Source organism: Anolis carolinensis, chromosome 5 (assembly GCF_035594765.1).
Source record: "Anolis carolinensis isolate JA03-04 chromosome 5, rAnoCar3.1.pri, whole genome shotgun sequence".
In the NCBI taxonomy this organism is placed as follows: Eukaryota; Metazoa; Chordata; class Lepidosauria; order Squamata; family Dactyloidae; genus Anolis; species Anolis carolinensis.
The window spans coordinates 206,213,744-206,235,910 of NC_085845.1; the positions used below are offsets into that span (position 1 = coordinate 206,213,744).

The 22,167-nt window shown below is 49.3% G+C and overlaps 2 protein-coding genes across 2 annotated transcripts in view; both read left to right on the plus strand.

Annotated features, from left to right (window-relative positions):
* Positions 1 to 7,544, plus strand: part of LOC134299200 (Golgi-associated RAB2 interactor protein 1A-like) — a 13,150-nt gene extending 5,606 nt beyond the window's left edge. Inside the window, exons 3-6 of the mRNA XM_062981274.1 lie at positions 1,385 to 1,634; positions 3,368 to 3,456; positions 4,361 to 4,419; positions 7,237 to 7,544. Of these exons, the coding sequence (XP_062837344.1) occupies positions 1,385 to 1,634; positions 3,368 to 3,456; positions 4,361 to 4,419; positions 7,237 to 7,487 (649 nt within the window). The 3' untranslated portion in view covers positions 7,488 to 7,544. The remainder of the gene's footprint in view (positions 1 to 1,384; positions 1,635 to 3,367; positions 3,457 to 4,360; positions 4,420 to 7,236) is intronic.
* The window catches only part of LOC100551841 (C-type lectin BpLec), a 520,120-nt gene that overhangs the window by 486,935 nt on the left and 11,018 nt on the right, over positions 1 to 22,167 (plus strand). The gene's annotated exons all lie outside the window — the stretch shown is intronic.

The window sequence follows — 22,167 nt, forward strand, 5'->3', positions numbered from 1 at the left end:
TCCTTCCCTTCCTTCCTTCCTTCCTTCCTTCCTTCCTTCCTTCCTTCCTTCCTTCCTCCCTCTTCTCCTTCCTTCCTTCCTTCCTTCCTTCTTTCCTCTCCTCACTCCCTTTCTCTCCTCCCTTCCTCTTTCCTTCCTTGCTCAATTCATTCCTTCCTTCTCTCATTGCTTTCCTCCCTCCTTCCTCTCCCTCTCTCCCTTCTCTCCTTCCTTCCCTCCCTCCTTTCTTCTCTTGTTTATTTCTTCCTTCCTCCTTCTCTCCGTTCTTCCTTCCTCTCTTCCCTTAATCTTCTCCCTCCTCTCCTTCCTTCCTTCCTTTTCTTCCTTGCTCCCTCCCTCCTTCTTCTCCTTCCTTCCTTCCTTCCTTCCTCTTCTCCCTCCCTCCCTCCCTTCTTTTTGTCCTGCCTGCCTTCCTTTCTTCCTCCCTCCCTCCTTTTCCTTCCTTCCTTCCTCCCTTCTCCTTTCCTCTCTTTCTTTCCTCCCTCCCCCTCCCTCCCTTCCTTCCTTCACTCCTTTCCTTCCTCCCTTCTTCCTTCCTCTCTTCCCTCCCATTTCTTATTCCTCCCTCCCTCTTCTCCTTCCTTCCTTCCTTCCTTCCCTCCTTTCCTTCCTTCCTCCCTCCCCCTCCCTCCTTTCCTTCCTTCACTCCTTCCTTGCTCCTTCCTTCCTTCCTTCCTTCCTTCCTTCCTTCCTTCCTTCCTTCCTTCCTTCCTTCCTTCCTTCCTTCCTCCCTCCCTCCCTCCCTCCCTCCCTCCCTCTTCTCCTTTCTTCCTTCCTTCCTTCTTTTCCTTCCTTCCTTCCTCCCTCCCTCCCTCTTCTCCTTCCTTCCTTCCTTCCTTCCTTCCTTCCTTCCTTCCTTCCTTCCTCCCTCCCTCCCCTCCCTCCCTCCCTCCCTCTTCTCCTTCCTTCCTTTCTTCCTTCCTTCCTTCCTTCCTCCCTCCCTCCCTCCCTCCCTCCCTCTTCTCCTTCCTTCCTTCCTTCCTTCCTTCCTTCCTTCCTTCCTCCCTCCCCTCCCTCCCTCCCTCTTCTCCTTCCTTCCTTCCTTCCTTCCTTCCTTCCTCCCTCCCTCCCTCCCTCCCTCTTCTCCTTCCTTCCTTCCTTCCTTCCTCCCTCCCTCCCTCCCTCCCTCCCTCTTCTCCTTCCTTCCTTCCTTCCTTTCTTCCTTCCTTCCTTCTTTTCCTTCCTTCCTTCCTCCCTCCCTCCCTCTTCTCCTTCCTTCCTTCCTTCCTTCCTTCCTTCCTTCCTTCCTTCCTTCCTTCCTTCCTCCCTCCCTCCATCCCTCTTCTCCTTCCTTCCTTCCTTCCTTCCTTCCTCCCTCCCTCCCTCCCTCCCTCTTCTCCTTCCTTCCTTTCTTCCTTCCTTCCTTCCCTCCTTCCTTCCTCAGGATGCTGCCCTTGCGCTACCTGCGCCTGTCTGTCCGGAGCACCCGGCAGCGTATCCTGCGCCTGCAGATGGTTTCCCGGAGTGACTTCTTCCTGCAGCTGCACCCGGCCCACCCGGGGGTGGTCTTTGCCTTCTGGGCCCGGCTGGCCGACATCCTGGAGCGCGGCCTCTCCATGCGCCACAGCCTCCATGCGCCCAGGCGGCCAGGCAGCCGAACCAGCAGCAGCAGCAGCAGCTCCTCTTCCGAAGAGGTTTGTCTCAAGGGCAAAGCAGCAGAGCAGAAGCGTCTAGTGCAGGCCTGGGCAAATTTGGGCCCTCCAGGCGTTTTGGACTCCAACTCCCACAATTCCTAACAGCCGGTAGGCTGTTAGGAATTGTGGGAGTTGAAGTCCAAAACGCCTGGAGGGCCCAAATTTGCCCAGGCCTGCTCTAGTGCCAGCAAGAGATGTTAAAAGTGGTGCTGAACTGCATGCATTCTACGGTGTCGATACCGGCTTCATGTCGCCCCACTCCGTAGGTTTATTCACTTTGAAGAACTAATGTAGTTCGATGCCACTCTTGTTGTTGCTATAGAACATGGGCTATAGTGACATTATTATAGCAAAAAGAATAGAAAAACGACACTTATAAAAATTAAAATCAATTTGAATAACCATTGAACTATAATATCATGCTGCATTTGCACATTTTTATAATACAGTAAACAGTGTTGCATTAAGTTTAATGAATGTATTTCAATCAAGGATCAAGGATCAAGTCGAGGCAGAGTTTATGGGATGGTACAGGACAGTATGGAATACAATAATAATAATAATAATAATAATAATAATAATAATAATAATAATAAAGCTCTATCTGCCTAGAAGATCAGGGGGCAGATGACTCTTACAAGTCAAACAAGCAGTCAAAGAAGAAGAACATTCCCTGGCAGAATATGGAAAGTAAAGTGAAGAACCTGCTTTGATTGAAGTCGAAAATCAGAAACTCCTCAAAGCACAGCAGACAAAAAACCAGTACAAGAAAACCGCACTACAAACTAGAGCTGACAGCTGGCACAACAAAACATTGCATGGAAAGTTCCTTGACAAAAACAACAGGAAAAACTCAGCCGCTATCAGGACCTCAAGATTGAACTTCAAAGACTCTGGTAGAAACCAGTACAGGTGGTCCCGGTGGTGATGGGCACACTGGGTGCCGTCCCAAAAGATCTCCCGGCATTTGGAAACAATAGACATTGACAAAATCACGATCTGCCAACTGCAAAAGGCCACCCTGCTGGGATCTGCAGCATCATCCGAAAATACATCACACAGTCCTAGACACTTGGGAAGGGTTCGACTTGTGATTTTGTGATATGAAATCCAGCATGTCTATCTTGTTTGCTGTGTCATACAACGTCGTTGTGTCAATAATAATAATAATAATAATAATAATAATAATAATAATAATAATAATACAAATTTATTTCTTGCCCGCCTCTCCTTAAGGTATTTGTTAGGCCTGTTTTTAATAGTCACTCTCAAGCAACCAGAAACTACACTTATCTGGCATCTAACAATCCCTAAGTGAAAGTTTACTGTATTTTGGGATTTCGGCATTCTGGATGTGGGGTGCCCAACCTGTATCTTTCTATGCACCCAGTTTGAACACTGGACTTTACTGGGGTGGACTGGTGCATTTGGGGATTGGGCTGCTTTTGGGACCTAGCAGTTTGCCCCAAACCTAATGGATTCAAATCTCAATAGAAAATGAGATTTGACATAAACATTAGAAAGAGGTTCCTGTGAGTAAGAGCTGTTGGGCAGCGGAATAGTCTCCCTTTCTGGAGGTTTCTCAGCAGAGGCTGGATGGCCACCTGTGGGGAGGGATCGCATTGTGCCTTCCTTCCTTCCTTCCTTCCTGGCAGCAAGGGGTGGACTGGATGGCCCTGGGGGGGGGGGTTCCTCCAACCCTGGGACCCTCATGGCTCCCCTTCCTCTCTTAGGGACTGGTGAGGAATGTCAGCAAGAAGGTGTCGGGCCTCGTCTCCCAGATTTCGGGGAAATCGGCAAAGAAAAAGGAAATGCAGAGAAGGTAAGAGGAAGGAGACCGCTGCTCCATCGTCTTTTGCATCCCTATTGAGATCTCATTAATAATATGATTCAAGGTGGGAAACATCCCAAAATAAAAGGCACAAGCGGAGTTTTTAGATACATGAAGGTGCTTTGATATAGGTGCTTTGAATGCGATTTCCTGCTTCTTAGCAGGGGGTTGGACTGGATGGCCTATGTGGTCTCTTCCAACTCTACTATTCTATGATTCTATGATTCTATGATTCTATGAAACTAACATTGTACTGGGAGCACCTGCTGTTGCAAATTCTATATAGATAATAATGCAGATGGATACACAAACCCTATACACATGCATGCATACATGCATGCTCTCTGTGTGCAAACATTTTAGCTTTAATTATTCTCAGAATTTCTTAATTTTTCCTTAATTTTAATTTTTTTTTCCTAAAAATATTTTTTTACTTTTTATTGCTCATATTTTCTCGTTTTTGCCAACATTTTTTATTTTTCCCTAATATGTTTGTAATATCTTTCTTACATTTTCTTATTTTATTTTTTCTTATTTTTTCCTATTTTATGTTTCTTAGTACAGTATTTTATTTTTCCTCAAAATATGTTTCTTAACTTTCTGTTAATACTTTCTTATTCTTATTTTTAAATTATTTTCTTAGCATTTTCTTTTCATTTCCTCCTTTTTCTTAATTTGTTGTAATATTTTTTTCTACTTTTCGTATTTTTTAAATTTTTCATTTACATTTTCACAAAATATAACTTCAATCCAACCAATTGAAGACATTCCATATGTGCTTGTTTGTGTTGCATGAAGCGAGGCCTTTCCCCTCATAGACGGTCAATGGGTACTATTAATTAGCATCCAATTAGTTATTAATTAGCCCCGATTTCGTGCCTCTTTTATGTTGCAGGGCTTCCTTCCTGAAGGAGGGCAAGGAGGAAATGCGTACTTTGTCCAATGACCTGAAAGGTAGGTCAACTTCTCCCTTGCAGTTATTGATCCGTTATTGATCTTCCATGGTTATGGATCCAAATATTGGTTCCTTTGTCTCTCTCCTTAAAGCCTTCGGGGAACGAATTGCACCTGAATTCCTTCAAAGGGTGCATCTACACTGCAGGATTAACACAGTGTAATACCATTTGGAACATCACTGCGAGGGCGCAGGGAATGATGAATGGTCATGAGTTTTCTTGTTTTTCTGTCCAAATTGTCCAGTTCCATCTGTGTCCAGTTTATGATGCCAGCAGTATATCTTATGACAGGTATGGCCCAGGTGTTTATGGCCTTGATGGTGTTGCCTCCATTGAGCTTGCTTTTGAGAATTTTTCTGACCCTTTGTGTGTCTTCTTTGCTGACCACAGTTTTCACATGTTCATGCTTGATGTTGTCCAGCTGTAGTATGCCCAGATATTTATAGATCTCTGGCTGGTGACACTTTATTGTTTGGCCATTAGGCATATTTATGCCCTCACTTTCAATGATTTTTCCCTTCTTCAATGCCACTGTCGAACATTTGTCCAAACCAAACTCCATGTTGATATCAGTGCTAAAAATTCGGACAGTTAGTCAGAGACTGGATTTCAGTTTGCGTTTTCCCATATAGCTTCAGGTCATCCATGTATATCAGATGTGCAATTTTGTGAGAATTCTTAGATGTTTGATAGCCGAGATTTGTTTTTTGTAAGATTGTTGACAGAGGGATCATGGCGATAATGAAAAGCAGAGGGGACAATGAGTCTCCCTGGAAAATTCCTCTCCTGATGTTGACAAGTCCATAGCTTTCATTTCCAACAAACAGTTCAGTTTTCCAGTGCTCCATCATGTTTTCAATGAAGGTGCCAACTGTTTTACAAATCCCAATGGCGTCCAGGCACTTGATGATCCAGCTGTGTGGGAGTGAGTCAAAGGCCTTTTTGTAGTCAATCCACGTCATGTGAAGATTAGCTTTTCGGCTCTTACAGTTCTCCAGAATCATTTTGTCAATCAATAACTGGTCTTTTGTGCCCCTGCTTTTCCGTTTGTTGCCTTTCTGTTCATCTGGCAAGATGTTTTTTTCTTCAAGATAGTCTTGAATTCTGTCAGCTATGATGCCAGTCAGTAGTTTAAACATAGTGGGCAGACACGTTATTGGCCTGTAGTTTCCTGGTGCTGCTCCTTTTGCTGGATCCTTTTGTATCAGGTATGTTCTTCCAGTTGTTAGCCATTCACTGATACTTCCTTTCTGCAGCATCTCATTGAATTGTTGGGCCATTTTTCCATGTAAACTAATCAGATGTTTGAGCCAAAATCCATGAAGTTGATCACTACCAGGCGATGTCCAGTTCTTGACTTTTTGCACTCGTTTGCTGACCATTTCAGTTGTTATTTCCATCAGTTCCATTTTGTTCTGTGAGAATTTTCCTTCAAACTCCTTTATCCACCCAGCGTTTTTGTTGTAGTTTTTATTATTTTCCCAAAGTTCTTTCCAGAACTTTGTTGTTGCAGTTTTCTCTGGCTTTATGGTTACTGTGTCTGTTGTTTGGTTCAGACTCTGGTAGAACCGTCTTTGGTCTGATTGAAACAGTTGATTTTGTCTGTACTGGATGATTCTGGCTTCATACCTTTCAATTTTTCTGGCTGTTGCTGTAATTTGTTCTTTCACGATTTCCAAAGCTTCTTCAATTTTTCTGGTGTTCAGCCAGTACTTTCGGATCGGGTATTACTTGATTTTGTCATTCTTCAATTTCTTCTCTTTCATATTTTTCAGGTTACTTGCATCTGATCTAAGTTTTTTGATTTTCAACTCTAGCCTGACCTTCCACTTTGGTTTTCCAGTCGATTTTCTTTGGGGCTGCCTTGGTTGTAGGAGCCCAAGCTCTTCTGTTACTATCACTGCTGCACTGTAGGCAAACTGGTTTGTTTGTTCAATTGATGTTATTTGGACAGTGGAGAGTGCTGCATTCACATCTTTCATGAGAGGCGCCAGGTGTCTCTTGGGCACTGTTTTTAGAGTTGGGAGCCGCTTTCTTATTGTATTTGCTGCAGCATGAGCCATGATCTTATTCTTGAGCGCTTGTTGTCTTGCTGTCAAGGTTCCTGGTGGTTCAGCAGATGTTTCAAGTGCTGGTTCTTCAAATTCTTGCAAAAGCTCCACACTTTCTTCTGGTTCAATCTGTTCCACCATTCCAAGTGTTGCTGGAGTCTCTGCTGCTGTCTGTGCTATTATTATTATTATTATTATTATTATTATTATTATTATTATTGTAATTTGCAAGGCTTCATTTCTCAGGATGACATCTCCAGGTCCCAACCATACATCTTTCATCCAATTCCATTCAAACTATACACCATATTTCATGACAAATGTTCAAAATCAATATTTCTTTCACATACTGGCTCTCATCAGTTCCTGGACAGATGTTGACAGGATGTAACCCGTGATGTAAACACGTTGACAGGGCTGGCCCTAGTTTTTTTGCAAGTGTAAGCGAACAGAATTTTGGTTCCCCCCCCCCCCCCCCAAACCAATAACTGAAAAATAAAAGTCTTGGATAAGCTAAAATGTTGGGTAATGTCGGGCCACTGGAAGGCCTGAAGGAGAAGGAGGTGGGGGTGGCACCATCCTCCCGGGGGCCTCAACTGCGCCCCTGGGACGATGGCACCACAGGCAAGTGCCGAATTTGCCACGTGGTTGGACCGCCCCTGCACGTTGATTTCCACCAAAAGTCCATTCAAACCAGACATCCTATTTCATGGGAATTGTTCCAAATTAATATATTTCTTTCCCTCCCTCCCTCTTTTTTGCAGTGCTCTTCTACGACATGCCTCCTCCGCTGGTGTGCGCCCTGTGCAAGGGCCGCCTGTCCCAGAGCCGCCTGCGCAGGAGGAGCGCCAGCGAGGAGCGGGTCCCCGGCGGTCACTTGGAGCGCGGCCTCCTCTTCCGGCCCTGGACTGACCGGCAGCGCTCCTGCCTCTGGCCGCAAGAGACCCCCGGGTGGCCCCAGCCCCCCCTCCGCCGCCCCAGCAGCCTGGCCATCACCGCCAGCAGGAGGCAGTAGCCTGGCCAAAGAAAGGCATTACGTGCCCGCCCGCCCGCCCGCCCGCCCTCCCTCCCACCCACATTATGCTTGCTTACAATTTGTATTTTTAATAAGTACTCAGTTGCCGTGTTTGTTATTGTAGTAGGTTAAATGTAAATCTGCAATGTGTTGTCGAAGGCTTTCATGGCCAGAATCACTGGGTTGCTGTGAGTTCTTTGGGCTATTTGGCCATGTTCCAGACGCATTCTCTCCTCACGTTTCTTCTGCATCTTTGGCAGGCATCCTCAGAGGTTTGTTCAGAGGTCTGTTGGAATGAGGCAAGTGGGGTGCATATATATCTTTGGAATAATGTCCAGGGTGTCTGTTAGAAGCAAAGAGAAAAGAAGCAAGGAAGCCAGCTGCAATAAATCACTACTGACCGAGAGGTCATGAGTTCGAAGCCCAGGTCAGATTGAGCACCTGACCATTAAATAACCCCAGCTTGTTGTTTACCTAAGCAACCCGAAAGACAGTTTATTATTATTATTATTATTATTATTATTATTATTATTATTATTTACAATATTTATATCCCACCCTTCTCACCCAATAGGGGACTCAGGGCAGCTTGACAGTTGCATCTGTCAAGTAGGAAATTTAGGGACTGCTTATGCGGGGAGACTAATTTAACTAATTTACATCACCATAAAAACCTCCAGCAGCGTACAGATGAATGAGGAAGTACTCCATCCAGGACTCGGTGTCACAGTGGATGATGAAGCAGCAGCTCCTCCTGTGGCTGGAATGGAGCATACCCTCATGAAGCCAGAAGCTGGAATGTTAAATAGCCTCTATGTTTCTGTCTGTGTGTGTTGTATGTCTAATGGCATTGAATGTTTGCCATGTATATGTGCATCGTGATCTGTCCTGAGTCCCCTTCAGGGTGAAAAGGGAGGGCGGAATATAAACACTGTAAATAAAATAAATGAATAAATAAAGATGTTGAACAGAACTGGGCCCAGGACCTAACCCTCTTTATGGCCCTCCACTTCTTCCCATGATGAAGAGGAGTGACCATTGCGGAGAAACATTCTTTGGGTTTGGTCACTTAAACAATTTCAGATCTACAAGGGTTGAATGAAAAGTAATGCCTCCACCTTTGTAACTCCTCAGCAGATGGCAGTCTTGGTCTGCGGCAGGTCCTGGCTTGTTCAGTAGACTCTCCTCTACAGTTAGTTCCATTTGGCAGGAAGCCTTAGCATTGAACGGTTGTGTTGTTAAAGTGTGAAGTATGGAAACCTGCACAGACGGTCGGTCAATGCGACTTAGGCAATGCGACAGCAGAAGGTGTCACCCCAAAGGAGATTCATCAGAGAATGCAAGCTGTTTATGGGGATTGTGTTGATGTGAGTCCTGTGCGTCGTTGGGTGAGTAGGTTTAAAGATGTTGAGGTGGGAACATCTGACTGGCGTGACAAACAAAGTGTTGGGCGTCTTGTGACAGCAACCACCGATTTAAGCAAAAAGTTGACAGATTGATTCAGGACGATTGTCGTATCACTCACAGAGAAATCTCAAGCATCATCAGCATTTCACAAGAACGTGTGGGTCACATTATTGCTTTGCTTGGCTATTGGAAGATCTGTGCACGATGGGTCCTGTGAGACGCCGGTTGCGGGAACAGAGTGTCGACTTCTTCTGTGACGGCTTCAGAAAACCTGTTCATCGTTGGCAGAAATGTATCCAATTGTCTGATGATTGTGTGGAAAAGTGAATAATGGTAGTTAAAAAGCACATTCTAAGGATTAGATTAGGCAAGCCCCCACACTAGCAGCCTTCAAGAAAGACTTGAAAACATGGCTCTTTCTGTTATGGTTGAGCCTTCGGGCTCCGGTAATAGAAGAAGGGGTCATAAGACTCCTCGAGAGTCAGACTCTTTCGAGGAGCGTGAAAGAAAACGGCTCCGGGATTTGTTTACAGACCCGACAGATGAGGACTCATTTGAGGGTTTTTCTGAGGGTTTGGAGGAAGAGATGGTCAGCTCGGAGGAGGACGACATGGAATGGACTCGTGTGAGGGAGGATTTGGGTGTTGGGGAAACAGACAATGAAAGCATGGGAGGTGAGTGGCGGGTTGCAGGATCAGACCCATGGACTGGCTGGAGGGATGGAGCGGGATCCACAGCTGGGGATGCTGTGGGGCGTAGTCAAAGGTGCTTAAGCTCTGATGAGGATGATGATGTTGGGGCACCTGGAATTGGGATGGCAGCTGACAGCGATGATGAGCTTGAACTGGGATAAAATGGGGTTTGGGACCAATGTCTAATTGCGTTGGGCAAGGTAATCTGGACGGACGCTTGGGCTTTTGTTGGGGAACTTCCTGAAGACGGGTGTGATTCGTTACTGGATACGTAAGTTTACCAAGGACACTGGGCATCGACGGCGGGAGGAACTGTGCGGGGTTTTTCTCTGTGCAACTTGTGTTTAATCTCGATAGCTTGGACCTCCGTCGTCTTTTTGACGGGCAATACCTACTCGCACTGGATTGACGCTGGACTGACTGACTTCGATTCCGGATTATCCCTTCTGCTGGCTATCGATGAGACCTTTGGATTCCTTGACGACTTCGCTTGGCTATAGACCTCTGGACCGGATTGGGACCCTGCTGACTGCCGTTACCCTGACTGCTGTGCCTGGACCTGGATATCGTTGGCCGCTGAACCTTAAACTGAATCCTGACTACGACCACGCTTTTCGCTCGCTGCAGGAAGGAATAAACAAGCCTGGTTTATTCCCCTGCTGTTTCTGAGTAGCAGAGAGGAATCTGCCACCAGTCTGTTGTTTACATTCTGACTCCTGCTGATCCTCTTTTGTTTGCATTGTTTGCCAGGCTGAAGTAAGCACTTTTGATTTAATCCGGATTATACTTCTGTTTAACCCGGTTTATCCCTTTGAACCGTTTAAACTCAAACTGAGCTGTTTTTTTGTTACTAATCACACTGAAGTCAAGTGTTTGCCCTGTTCTTTGTTTCCTACGGGCGTTTTTAGTTCTGTAACCTCAATAAACTGAGTTTTGTTTTACTTGCTGGCGTTCTGTCTCTGACACTTTCGCTGTGCTTTTGGAGAGTAACCATTTTATATTTCTTTTCCGTTGCTCCCTCTAATGTCTATCCTCCAGAATACCCCACTCCCTTATGACCCTGTTCGCTGTGGTTTTTATTTTTGTCTTTCTCACCCTGAGTTTTAACTTAATGTTCATGTGGTCTGCCCTTGTTTTCATTGTGTCCTTGTTTTACTTTGTAATGGATATTATTATTTATTGTATTGCTTATTGTATTGTGATGTGCTGTTCTTTTATATGCTGTTTACATTGTATGGTTTTGGGCATGGCCCCATGTAAGCCGCCCTGAGTCCCCATTGGGGAGATGGTGGCGGGGTATAAATAAAGTATTATTATTATTATTATTATTATTATTATTATTATTATTATTTCTGCATTTGATTTATTAAAATACTCCCATCCAAACCCAAGTAACGAAGGTGGAGGCATTACTTTTCATTCAACTCTCGTACCTAATAGCAGCCTTGCCTAGCCCACATTGAACTACGTAGTTTGCTTGCAAGAAGGTCACGGGGGACTTTGCTGAAGACCTTCCTGAAATCAAGATACACTACATCCAAAGCGTTCCCTTCATCTACCAAGTTTGTAACTCTATGGACACAAGAGATGAGATGAGTCTGGCAGGACTTGTTTTTGAGAAATCCATGCTGACTTTTAGTAATCATTCCACAGCTCTGGATTTCTTTTGGGGAGGGGGGATAAATGGTGTGACAGAGAAGAAAGAACAGAACTACAAATCCCTGGATGCCATGACTTGGTCCAGCAGCAGTGACTGTGGGGTCACGCTGCTCTACCTCAATGGAAACGGCTATGGCAATAGATTGACAGAGCAAATATTTGGGGAAGGTGGGGAGGCATCTCTTTCTGGCTCCTGATATAGGATGTCACTGCCAAATGGCCATCTCCTTAACTGCTATGGGATCCCAGGAGTTGTAGTTTGACAAGGCTTTTTGTCTTCTCTGCCAAAGAGTGCTAGCACCTCATCAAACTACAACTCCCACGGCTCCGTAGTATTGAATGGTGTCAAACTGAATTAATTCTACAGTGTAGATGCACCCGTCGTGAGCCCACACGATACAAAGACTTATTTATTTATTATTTATTTATTTACTACATTTATATCCCGCCCTTCTCACCCCGAAGGGGACTCAGAGCGGCTTACAAATTAAACTTACATACAATATTATATCATTAGCATAGCACAATACTGGCAATAAATTACCATATTGTACTATATCTATATAATGTAACTAGCTGTGCCCTGCCACGCGTTGCTGTGGCCAATTGGAATTGCAGTGAATAGCCTCGCTGCTTCAAAGCCTGGCTGTTTTCTGCTAGGGATGTGTAGTTTGTTTGTAAGAACGTAGAGACATGGATGAGGGGTTGTGTTGTCAATTTTCTAGGTTGGGGGGCCTTTAGTTTTGTTGTTTTGCCCAGTGGAGTGATGCCATTCTCCTTTTATATATATATAGATATTATGAATAATATTACATCTATATATATAAATGAGTGATGGCATCACGGCAACCCACAAAACAACAAAACTACAGGCCGCCCAACCTCGAAATTGGACAACACAACCCATCATCCACGGCTGCAGTAAGATACAACAAAAAGAAAAGAAAAATAAAGTCCTAATTAGAGGGAAAGGAATAATTGTTTTTATCCAATTGCTGCCAGTTGGAGGGCTAAGCTCCACCCACTTGGTCTCCTAGCAACCTACTCAGCCCAGGGGACAGGCACAGTTAGGCCTCAGGCCTCTTCCACACTGCCTATAAGATACAGATTTTAACTAGATTATATGGCAGTGTAGACTCAAGGCCAGGGCCGGCCGGAGATAAATTTATATGTAAAGCGAGGGGGGAAATTGCGCCCCCCCCCACCGGCGCCGCGGGAGGCGTGGCCATGTGCCGCGGGAGGCACATGGCCACGCCTACCGCGGCGCCGGCGGGCCCCGCCTCCTGCTCCCTGGCCCCGCCTCTCACGTAGCGTGGGAGGCGGGGTCACGGCGAGCAGCGCGGGAGGCGGGGCCAGGGCTGGCCCCGCCTCCCGCGCAGCTCACCCCGACCCTGCCTCTCACCCAGCGTGAGAGGCGGGGCCGGGGCGCACAGGCCGGGAGGCAGGGCTCCGCCCAGACGGGGCCTTGCCTCCCGCCCCGCGCGGCCTGGGCTTTTCCAGGCAGGCCGACTGCACTGGAGGTCCCTGCAGGCCGCGATCGCGGCCTGCAGGGACCTTCGGTGCAGTCGGCCCGCCTGGTAAAGGCCAGACGGGCGAGGCTGAGCTGCGTGGGAGGCAGGGCCAACCCTGGCCCCGCCTCCCACGCAGCTCACCCCGACCCCGCCTCTCACGCAACGTGAGAGGCGGGGCCGGGGCGCACAGGCCGGGAGGCAGGGCTCCGCCCAGACGGGGCCTTGCCTCCCGCCCCGCGCGGCCTGGGCTTTTCCAGGCAGGCCGACTGCACTGGAGGTCCCTGCAGGCCGCGATCGCGGCCTGCAGGGACCTTCGGTGCAGTCGGCCCGCCTGGTAAAGGCCAGACGGGCGAGGCTGAGCTGCGTGGGAGGCAGGGCCAACCCTGGCCCCGCCTCCCACGCAGCTCACCCCGACCCCGCCTCTCACGCAACGTGAGAGGCGGGGCCGGGGCGCACAGGCCGGGAGGCAGGGCTCCGCCCAGACGGGGCCTTGCCTCCCGCCCCGCGCGGCCTGGGCTTTTCCAGGCAGGCCGACTGCACTGGAGGTCCCTGCAGGCCGCGATCGCGGCCTGCAGGGACCTTCGGTGCAGTCGGCCCGCCTGGTAAAGGCCAGACGGGCGAGGCTGAGCTGCGTGGGAGGCAGGGCCAACCCTGGCCCCGCCTCCCACGCAGCTCACCCCGACCCCGCCTCTCACGCAACGTGAGAGGCGGGGCCGGGGCGCACAGGCCGGGAGGCAGGGCTCCGCCCAGACGGGGCCTTGCCTCCCGCCCCGCGCGGCCTGGGCTTTTCCAGGCAGGCCGACTGCACTGGAGGTCCCTGCAGGCCGCGATCGCGGCCTGCAGGGACCTTCGGTGCAGTCGGCCCGCCTGGTAAAGGCCAGACGGGCGAGGCTGAGCTGCGTGGGAGGCAGGGCCAACCCTGGCCCCGCCTCCCACGCAGCTCACCCCGACCCCGCCTCTCACGCAACGTGAGAGGCGGGGCCGGGGCGCACAGGCCGGGAGGCAGGGCTCCGCCCAGACGGGGCCTTGCCTCCCGCCCCGCGCGGCCTGGGCTTTTCCAGGCAGGCCGACTGCACTGGAGGTCCCTGCAGGCCGCGATCGCGGCCTGCAGGGACCTTCGGTGCAGTCGGCCCGCCTGGTAAAGGCCAGACGGGCGAGGCTGAGCTGCGTGGGAGGCAGGGCCAACCCTGGCCCCGCCTCCCACGCAGCTCACCCCGACCCCGCCTCTCACGCAACGTGAGAGGCGGGGCCGGGGCGCACAGGCCGGGAGGCAGGGCTCCGCCCAGACGGGGCCTTGCCTCCCGCCCCGCGCGGCCTGGGCTTTTCCAGGCAGGCCGACTGCACTGGAGGTCCCTGCAGGCCGCGATCGCGGCCTGCAGGGACCTTCGGTGCAGTCGGCCCGCCTGGTAAAGGCCAGACGGGCGAGGCTGAGCTGCGTGGGAGGCAGGGCCAACCCTGGCCCCGCCTCCCACGCAGCTCACCCCGACCCCGCCTCTCACGCAACGTGAGAGGCGGGGCCGGGGCGCACAGGCCGGGAGGCAGGGCTCCGCCCAGACGGGGCCTTGCCTCCCGCCCCGCGCGGCCTGGGCTTTTCCAGGCAGGCCGACTGCACTGGAGGTCCCTGCAGGCCGCGATCGCGGCCTGCAGGGACCTTCGGTGCAGTCGGCCCGCCTGGTAAAGGCCAGACGGGCGAGGCTGAGCTGCGTGGGAGGCAGGGCCAACCCTGGCCCCGCCTCCCACGCAGCTCACCCCGACCCCGCCTCTCACGCAACGTGAGAGGCGGGGCCGGGGCGCACAGGCCGGGAGGCAGGGCTCCGCCCAGACGGGGCCTTGCCTCCCGCCCCGCGCGGCCTGGGCTTTTCCAGGCAGGCCGACTGCACTGGAGGTCCCTGCAGGCCGCGATCGCGGCCTGCAGGGACCTTCGGTGCAGTCGGCCCGCCTGGTAAAGGCCAGACGGGCGAGGCTGAGCTGCGTGGGAGGCAGGGCCAACCCTGGCCCCGCCTCCCACGCAGCTCACCCCGACCCCGCCTCTCACGCAACGTGAGAGGCGGGGCCGGGGCGCACAGGCCGGGAGGCAGGGCTCCGCCCAGACGGGGCCTTGCCTCCCGCCCCGCGCGGCCTGGGCTTTTCCAGGCAGGCCGACTGCACTGGAGGTCCCTGCAGGCCGCGATCGCGGCCTGCAGGGACCTTCGGTGCAGTCGGCCCGCCTGGTAAAGGCCAGACGGGCGAGGCTGAGCTGCGTGGGAGGCAGGGCCAACCCTGGCCCCGCCTCCCACGCAGCTCACCCCGACCCCGCCTCTCACGCAACGTGAGAGGCGGGGCCAGGGCGCACAGGCCGGCCATCCAGGGCCATCCCAGCCGGCCATGAGCTCGCTCGTCACCGAACAGGCCTTCCTGTTCGCCGGCGAGTGAGCTCATGGTCCCCGCTGGGAGGGGGGAAGCCTGACGGCGCCCCCCGGGCCCTGCGCCCGAGGCGGCCGCTGACGCGGCCGCCTAGTAACAACCGGCCCTGCTCAAGGCCCTTCCACACAGCTATATAACCCATTTATAATCTTATATTATCTGCTTTGAACTGGATTATCTTGACTCCACACTGCCATATAATCCACTTCAGTGTGCAGTCAGACACAACTGGACTTAATGTCAGGAGAAAACCTTTACCCTTTACCTTAACTACCACCAATTCCTCAATACTTGATTTCCCAGACCACCAGACTTCGCCACAGCAATGCGTGGCTGGGCACAGCTAGTCTATATATATAAAAGAGTAATGAAATTTCGGCCGAGGACAAAACAACAAAACTACACATCCCAGAAACACTAAACTTGGCAGCACAACCCCTCATCCATGCCTCTACCTTCATACAACAGAAAGCTCTAGCTACTCCAGAAAACAGCCAGGCTTTGAGACTGCAAGGCTATTCACTGCTATTCCACCTGGCCAACAAAGGATTCCCATTAAGCCACAGCAACGCATGGCCGGGCAAAGCTAGTGTAATATATAATATATAATTAATATTATATTGTATTATTAGTGTTATATTGTATTACAAAATAATATTATTAATATTACAGTAGAGTCTCACTTATGCAACGTTCTGGATTATCCAACACATTTTTGTAGTCAATGTTTTCAGTGCATTGTGATATTTTGGTGCTAAATTCGTAAATACAGTAATTACTACATAGCATTAATGTGTAATGAACTAATTTTTCTGTCAAATTTGTTGTATAACATGATGTGTTGGTGCTTAATTTGTAAAATCATAACCTAATTTGATGTTTAATAGGCTTTTCCTTAATCTCTCTTTATTATCATATTCGCTTATCCAACGTTCTGCCGGCCTGATTATGTTGGATAAGTGAGACTCTACTGTATTATTATTCATTCATTCATTCATTCACACATCAACTGCTGCCTCTGAGGCCGATGGAGCCTCCTTCTTCAGAGATCAGGATGGCTGCCTGTCGGGAGGGCTTTGCTTGTGTCTTCCTGCCTGGCAGAAGGGGGTTGGACTGGATGGCCTCTGGGGGCCTCTTCCAACTCTAAGTCTGGGATTATTGGGAGGGGGCTTCATTGTATCCCCAGCAGCTTGGGTGGAGGAGGAATGCAACCCGCTGCTCCCATGCTCTGGAGGAGCGCATGCCAGTCCATGTGCCCCATGGGCTTGGCCCACAGTGCCTGGTCTCCTGCCAGGCCGTGCGCTTCCTGGAGGGTCCTGCTCCGCTGAGCCTTAATCCCTGAGCAATGCGGGCCTGCCTTCCTCTTGTTTGGGAAGGAGGTGGGGGCTTAAGCCAGCCAAGGCATGGGCAGCCCTGTTTGCCAAGGCCGTGCCACCCAGAGCAGGAAGGGGCCCCCAAAGGGCATCCAGCCCAACCCTCTTCCGCCAGGCAGGAAGATAGAATCATTATTATATTATTGTCCAACCCTCTGCTGCCAATGCAGGAAAACACAATCAAAGCCCTCCCGACAGATGGCCATCCAGCCTCTGCTTTACTACTACTAAGTAAAGGTAAAGGTTTTCCCCTGACATTAAGTCCAGTCATGTCTGACTCTGTGGGTTGGTGCTCATCTCCATTTCTAAGCTGAAGAGCCGGCGTTGTCCATAGACACCTCCAAGGTCATGTGGCCGCTGGCATGACTGCATGGAGCGCTGTTACCTTCCCGCCGGAGCAGTACCTATTGAGCTACACCCAAGAGTACTGAAGGAACTAGCGGAAGTTATTTCAGAACCACTGGCAATTATCTTTGAGAGTTCTTGGAGAACGGGAGAAGTCCCAGCAGATTGGAGGAGGGCGAATGTGGTCCCTATCTTCAAGAAGGGAAAAAAGAACGACCCAAACAATTACCGTCCGGTCAGCCTCACATCAATACCAGGCAAGATTCTGGAAAAGATCATTAAGGAAGTGGTCTGCGAACACTTAGAAACAAATGCGGTCATTGCTAATAGTCAACACGGATTTACCAAAAACAAGTCATGCCAGACTAATATGATCTCTTTTTTCGATAGAGTTACGAGTTGGGTCGATACAGGGAATGCCGTGGATGTAGCATATCTAGATTTCAGTAAGGCCTTCGACAAAGTCCCCCACGACCTTCTGGCAAGGAAACTAGTAAAATGTGGGCTAGACAAAACTACGGTTAGGTGGATCTGTAATTGGCTAAGCGAACGAACCCAAAGGGTGCTCACCAGTGCGTCGTCTTCATCATGGAAAGAAGTGACAAGTGGAGTGCCACAAGCAGGGCTCCGTCCTGGGCCCGGTTCTGTTCAACATCTTTATTAACGACTTAGACGAAGGGTTAGAAGGCACGATCATCAAGTTTGCAGACGACACCAAACTGGGAGGGAGAGCCAACACTCCAGAAGACAGGAGCAGAATTCAAAACGATCTTGACAGACTAGAGAGATGGGCTGAAACTAACAAAATGAAGTTCAACAGGGACAAATGCAAGATACTTCACTTCGGCAGAAAAAATGGAAATCAAAGATACAGAATGGGGGACGCCTGGCTTGACAGCAGTGTGTGCGAAAAAGATCTTGGAGTCCTCGTGGACAACAAGTTAAACATGAGCCAACAATGTGATGCGGCTGCTAAAAAAGCCAATGGGATTCTGGCCTCATCAATAGGGGAATAGCGTCTAGATCTAGGGAAGTCCTGCTCCCCCTTATTCTATTCTGCCTTGGTCAGACCACACCTGGAATCACACTGGGTCCAATTTTGGGCACCACAGTTGAAGGGAGATGTTGACAAGCTGGAAAGCGTCCAGAGGAGGGTGAGTAAATGATGAAGGGTCTGGAGAACAAGCCCTATGAGGAGCGGCTTAAAGAGCTGGGCATGTTTAGCCTGCAGAAGAGAAGGCTGAGAGGAGACATGAGAGCCATGTACAAATATGTGAGGGGAAGTCATAGGGAGGAGGGAGTGTTGTCGACCGCGTTTCTAGGGGATCGGGCCCCTTAAGGAGAGAGCCGATCCGGTCCTGAGGGAACGGACCTTGGCGAAGCCAAAAGGAGAATATAAGCCGCAATACAACCTGAAGCCTGAAATGAAGAAGGTCCGCCAAAGATGAAGGAAAATCCGCCAAGGAGTCTTTTTTGAGCAATTCAGCTGAAAAGGACGCTAATAGCGATCATTCAATCTACTAGCGTAACATATGTTTCAAATAAAGCCATATTTATACAATGTTTCGGTCTGACAGCCCTTTGAATTTCCCGCCCCGCTTCCCCGCCCATCTGATCGTGGATAGGCTGAGAGGTTGAACGAGGCGGGCTTTCGTTTCCCGCCTTGCTCTGCTGGCCCAATGGGGAGCCGCTTTTTGTCCCCCCTCGGGCCAATCAGAGAGGAGAAGGCGGGAGCTATTGAAACAATGAAGTGACCGGATAGATTAATCCTGACCCGGCCGATTTCTAAAGGAATTAATGGCACCCATCAAGGGTGTCCGGGGTCCTGTCACGTTCACAGATTTTAGATAGGCCTTGGGGTGTCAGACGGGAAGTGGTGATGGGTGGTGATGAGCCGTCATTGATGGCCCCACAGGGTGCCTTCCTGCGGCGTCCTGGCCTGGGATATGACAATGTTTGCCTTGGGGGCGAGTCACCTTTAGGAATCTGGTGACTCAAACCCTATATTGTCCATGCGATCGGAATGAGATTGGATTAAACTGTGGCAGATTATCCTTTTGTTTTTGGGAAGGGAGGTCTGGGTCATGGGGCTAAGGTTCACGTTGGGGTCATAATATTTCCCATTTGATTTCATGATTTGACAATTATATGGGATAGAATGAAAATTAAAATAAAGTTGGAACATAAACCCTGCTGGGAAGAATACATATTTTCCGGGGATCCCAAAGAGTACAAATACATATAGGCAGATAGATAGATTTCAAGGAAATAAAGGAGAATCCATAAAGGTGGGTGACATTGCATAAAGGGGAATCAGGAATGATATAAGCAATAGAAAACATTTGATAAGGACGAAGTTCACAACATCTGGGGAACCCGATATGGAAATTCATAAGAGTGGAGTTCTAGCAGCATAATTTCACAATCCATGAAGTTAGCCCAACGATTAGAAATTCATACAACAGTGAGTCATGAGAGTGTCCAAGTACATAGAATATGAAAATTCACAAATACATGAGGAAAAAGAGTTCATCTGTGATGGGAGGAATTCGTAGAGATGGCATGGGGAAGAGGCACATGTGGGTTGCAGTCTTTGGAAGTATAGGATTTCATAAGTCCAGGGGTAGGTCTGGGGAAGAGTGTTCTTCTCCTTCATGAAATCATGAAAGTATGAATGAAACGTGGAGGGCACCCGTCCGGGCACCCCCTGGCAGCTGCAGAGAGGGTGAGGGTACTTGGAGAACTATGTTTCCCCAGCGAGAGAGCGATCCCCCCATCCCCAGTTCACAGAAAGGGGCTAGGGATCTCTTAAACCCTTTCCGCGGGGAGAGGAAAGTCCGGGATAAGGCAGCAGTTTAGCTTGAAAGGAGCCGTCGGTCCCGTTTGACAGTCAGCTGTTGAGGTGCCGAAAACTGGACCGATTTCGGTTCCGCTGGTTGTCTTCGAGTCAGGAGCCTTAGAAAGGGTTAGGTCTAAAAGAGGAGCGTTCTAGGGGTAATTTTGATAGAGATATGAGCCAATTTATATCGTCCGCCATGTTAATCTATGGCGGAGAAATCTCAGCCGGAGTTAAAGGGACGGGAGGGAGAGAAACTGCATGCAAAGGAAGGAGTCAGAGGGAGATACAAAATAACCAGATAGAGAGTGTTATTGTTAAAATAAATGCTACTCTTATTGGGGGATTTTGTTACATAGTTCAGGGAAGGGGAAAGTGAAATAAAAAGATCTCCTAATAATAGTCTGCTGCGGTCCCGTTCCGTTCCTTTGGTGAGCGATCTACGGAACTCTCCGCTGCGTTTTCAAATCAATTTGAAAGCCGGGGTGACGGTTATCAGGAGGGAGCTTGTTTTCTGCTGCCCTGCAGACTAGGACGCAAGGGAACAAGGGCTTCAAACTACAGGAAAGGAAGGAGATTCCACCTGAACATCAGGAAGAACTTCCTCACTGTGAGAAGGGCTGTTTGGCAGTGGAACTCTCTGCCCCGGGCTGTGGTGGAGGCTCCTTCCTTGGAGGCTTTTAAGCAGAGGCTGGATGGCCATCTGTCGGGGGTGCTTTGAATGCGATTTCCTGCTTCTTAGCAGGGGGTTGGACTAGATGGCCCATGTGGTCTCTTCCAACTCTACTATTCTATGATTCTATGATTCTATGATTCTACATTGTGATGTTTTCGAACTGCTAGGTTGGCAGGAGCTGAGGCTAACAGTGGGTGCTCATTCCGCTCCCGGGATTTGAACCTGGCACCTTTTGGTCCGCAAGTTCAGCAGCTCAGCCCTTTAACACACTGTGCACTGTGCCGCCACCACCACCACCACCACTACTACTACTACTACTAATAATAATAATAATAAAGCATATCTATCTTGTTTACTGTGTCATATAAAATAATAATAATAATAATAATAATAATAATAATAATAATAATAATAATAATAATAATAATTTAGCCCCTGGTGGTACAGTGGGCTATATTTTTTATTATTTTTGCTGTGTCATACAATAAAATAATATAGCCCACGGTGGTGCAGTGGATTAAACCCCTGTGCCAGTGGCAGGGCTGCTGACTTGAAGGTTGGGTTGCTGATCTGGAGGTTGCTGGTTCAAATCTAACCCGGGGAAGGCATGAATGAGCTCCCGTCTGTCAGCTCCACCTCCCCATGCGGGGACATAAGAGAAGCCTCCCACAAGGATGGTCAAAATGTCAAAAAATCCGGGCAACATCCCCTGAGCAACGTCCTTGCAGACGGCCAATTCTCTCACACCAGAAGTGACTTGCAGTTTCTCAAGTGGCTCCTGACATAAAATAAATAAACAAATAAATATAGTTATTTATACCCTGCATTATCTCTCCTGTGGAAGACTCAAGACCTCCATAGGAGACTCCACCAGATCCTCCAGCATGCTTTATCATCATCATCATCATCATCATCATATTTATACCTCGCTTTACCTCTCCCACAGGAGACCTCCAGACAAGGAGGCTTATCAGACTCTCAAGTAGAGTGGGAAAGGATCCCCCAAAGGCCATCCAGCCCAACCCACTTCTGGTAATGCAAGAAGACACAATCAAAGCGCTCCCAACAGATGGCCATCCAGCCTCTGCTTCAAGATCTCCAGACTCCACGGTATTTTAAGTCTGGATCTAGACTACCCTCTATCCCAGGATCTGATCCCAAATTGTCTGCTTTGAACTTTGAGTCTCCTTTGGGAGAGATAAAGTGGGGAATAATAATAATAATAATAATAATCATCATCATTATATTTATACCTCACTTTACCTCTCCCACAGGAGACTCAAGACCTCCAGACAAGGAGGCTTATCAGACTCTCAAGTAGAGTGGGAAAGGATCCCCCAAAGGCCATCCAGCCCAACCCACTTCTGCTAATGCAAGAAGAAACAATCAAAGCCCTCCCAACAGATGGCCATCCAGCCTCTGCTTCAAGATCTCCAGACTCCACGGTATTTTAAGTCTGGATCTAGACTACCCTCTATCCCAGGATCTGATCCCAAATTGTCTGCTTTGAGTCTCCTTTGGGAGAGATAAAGCGGGGTTTCATCATCATCATCATCATCATCATCATCATCATCATCATCATTATCATCATCATCTGGGATCAGGTCCTGGGCTGTAGAGCATTGTAGAAGGGACCTAAGGTAGCTGTTGAACGGCCCTTTCGCATCAGGAAGTCCTTCCTAATCTTAAGGGTGAATCTCTTTCCCTGTCATTCAAATCCCCAGTGTGATCTCCTTTCAAATATTTAAACAAGGCTCTCCTGTCCTCTCCTCTCAGCC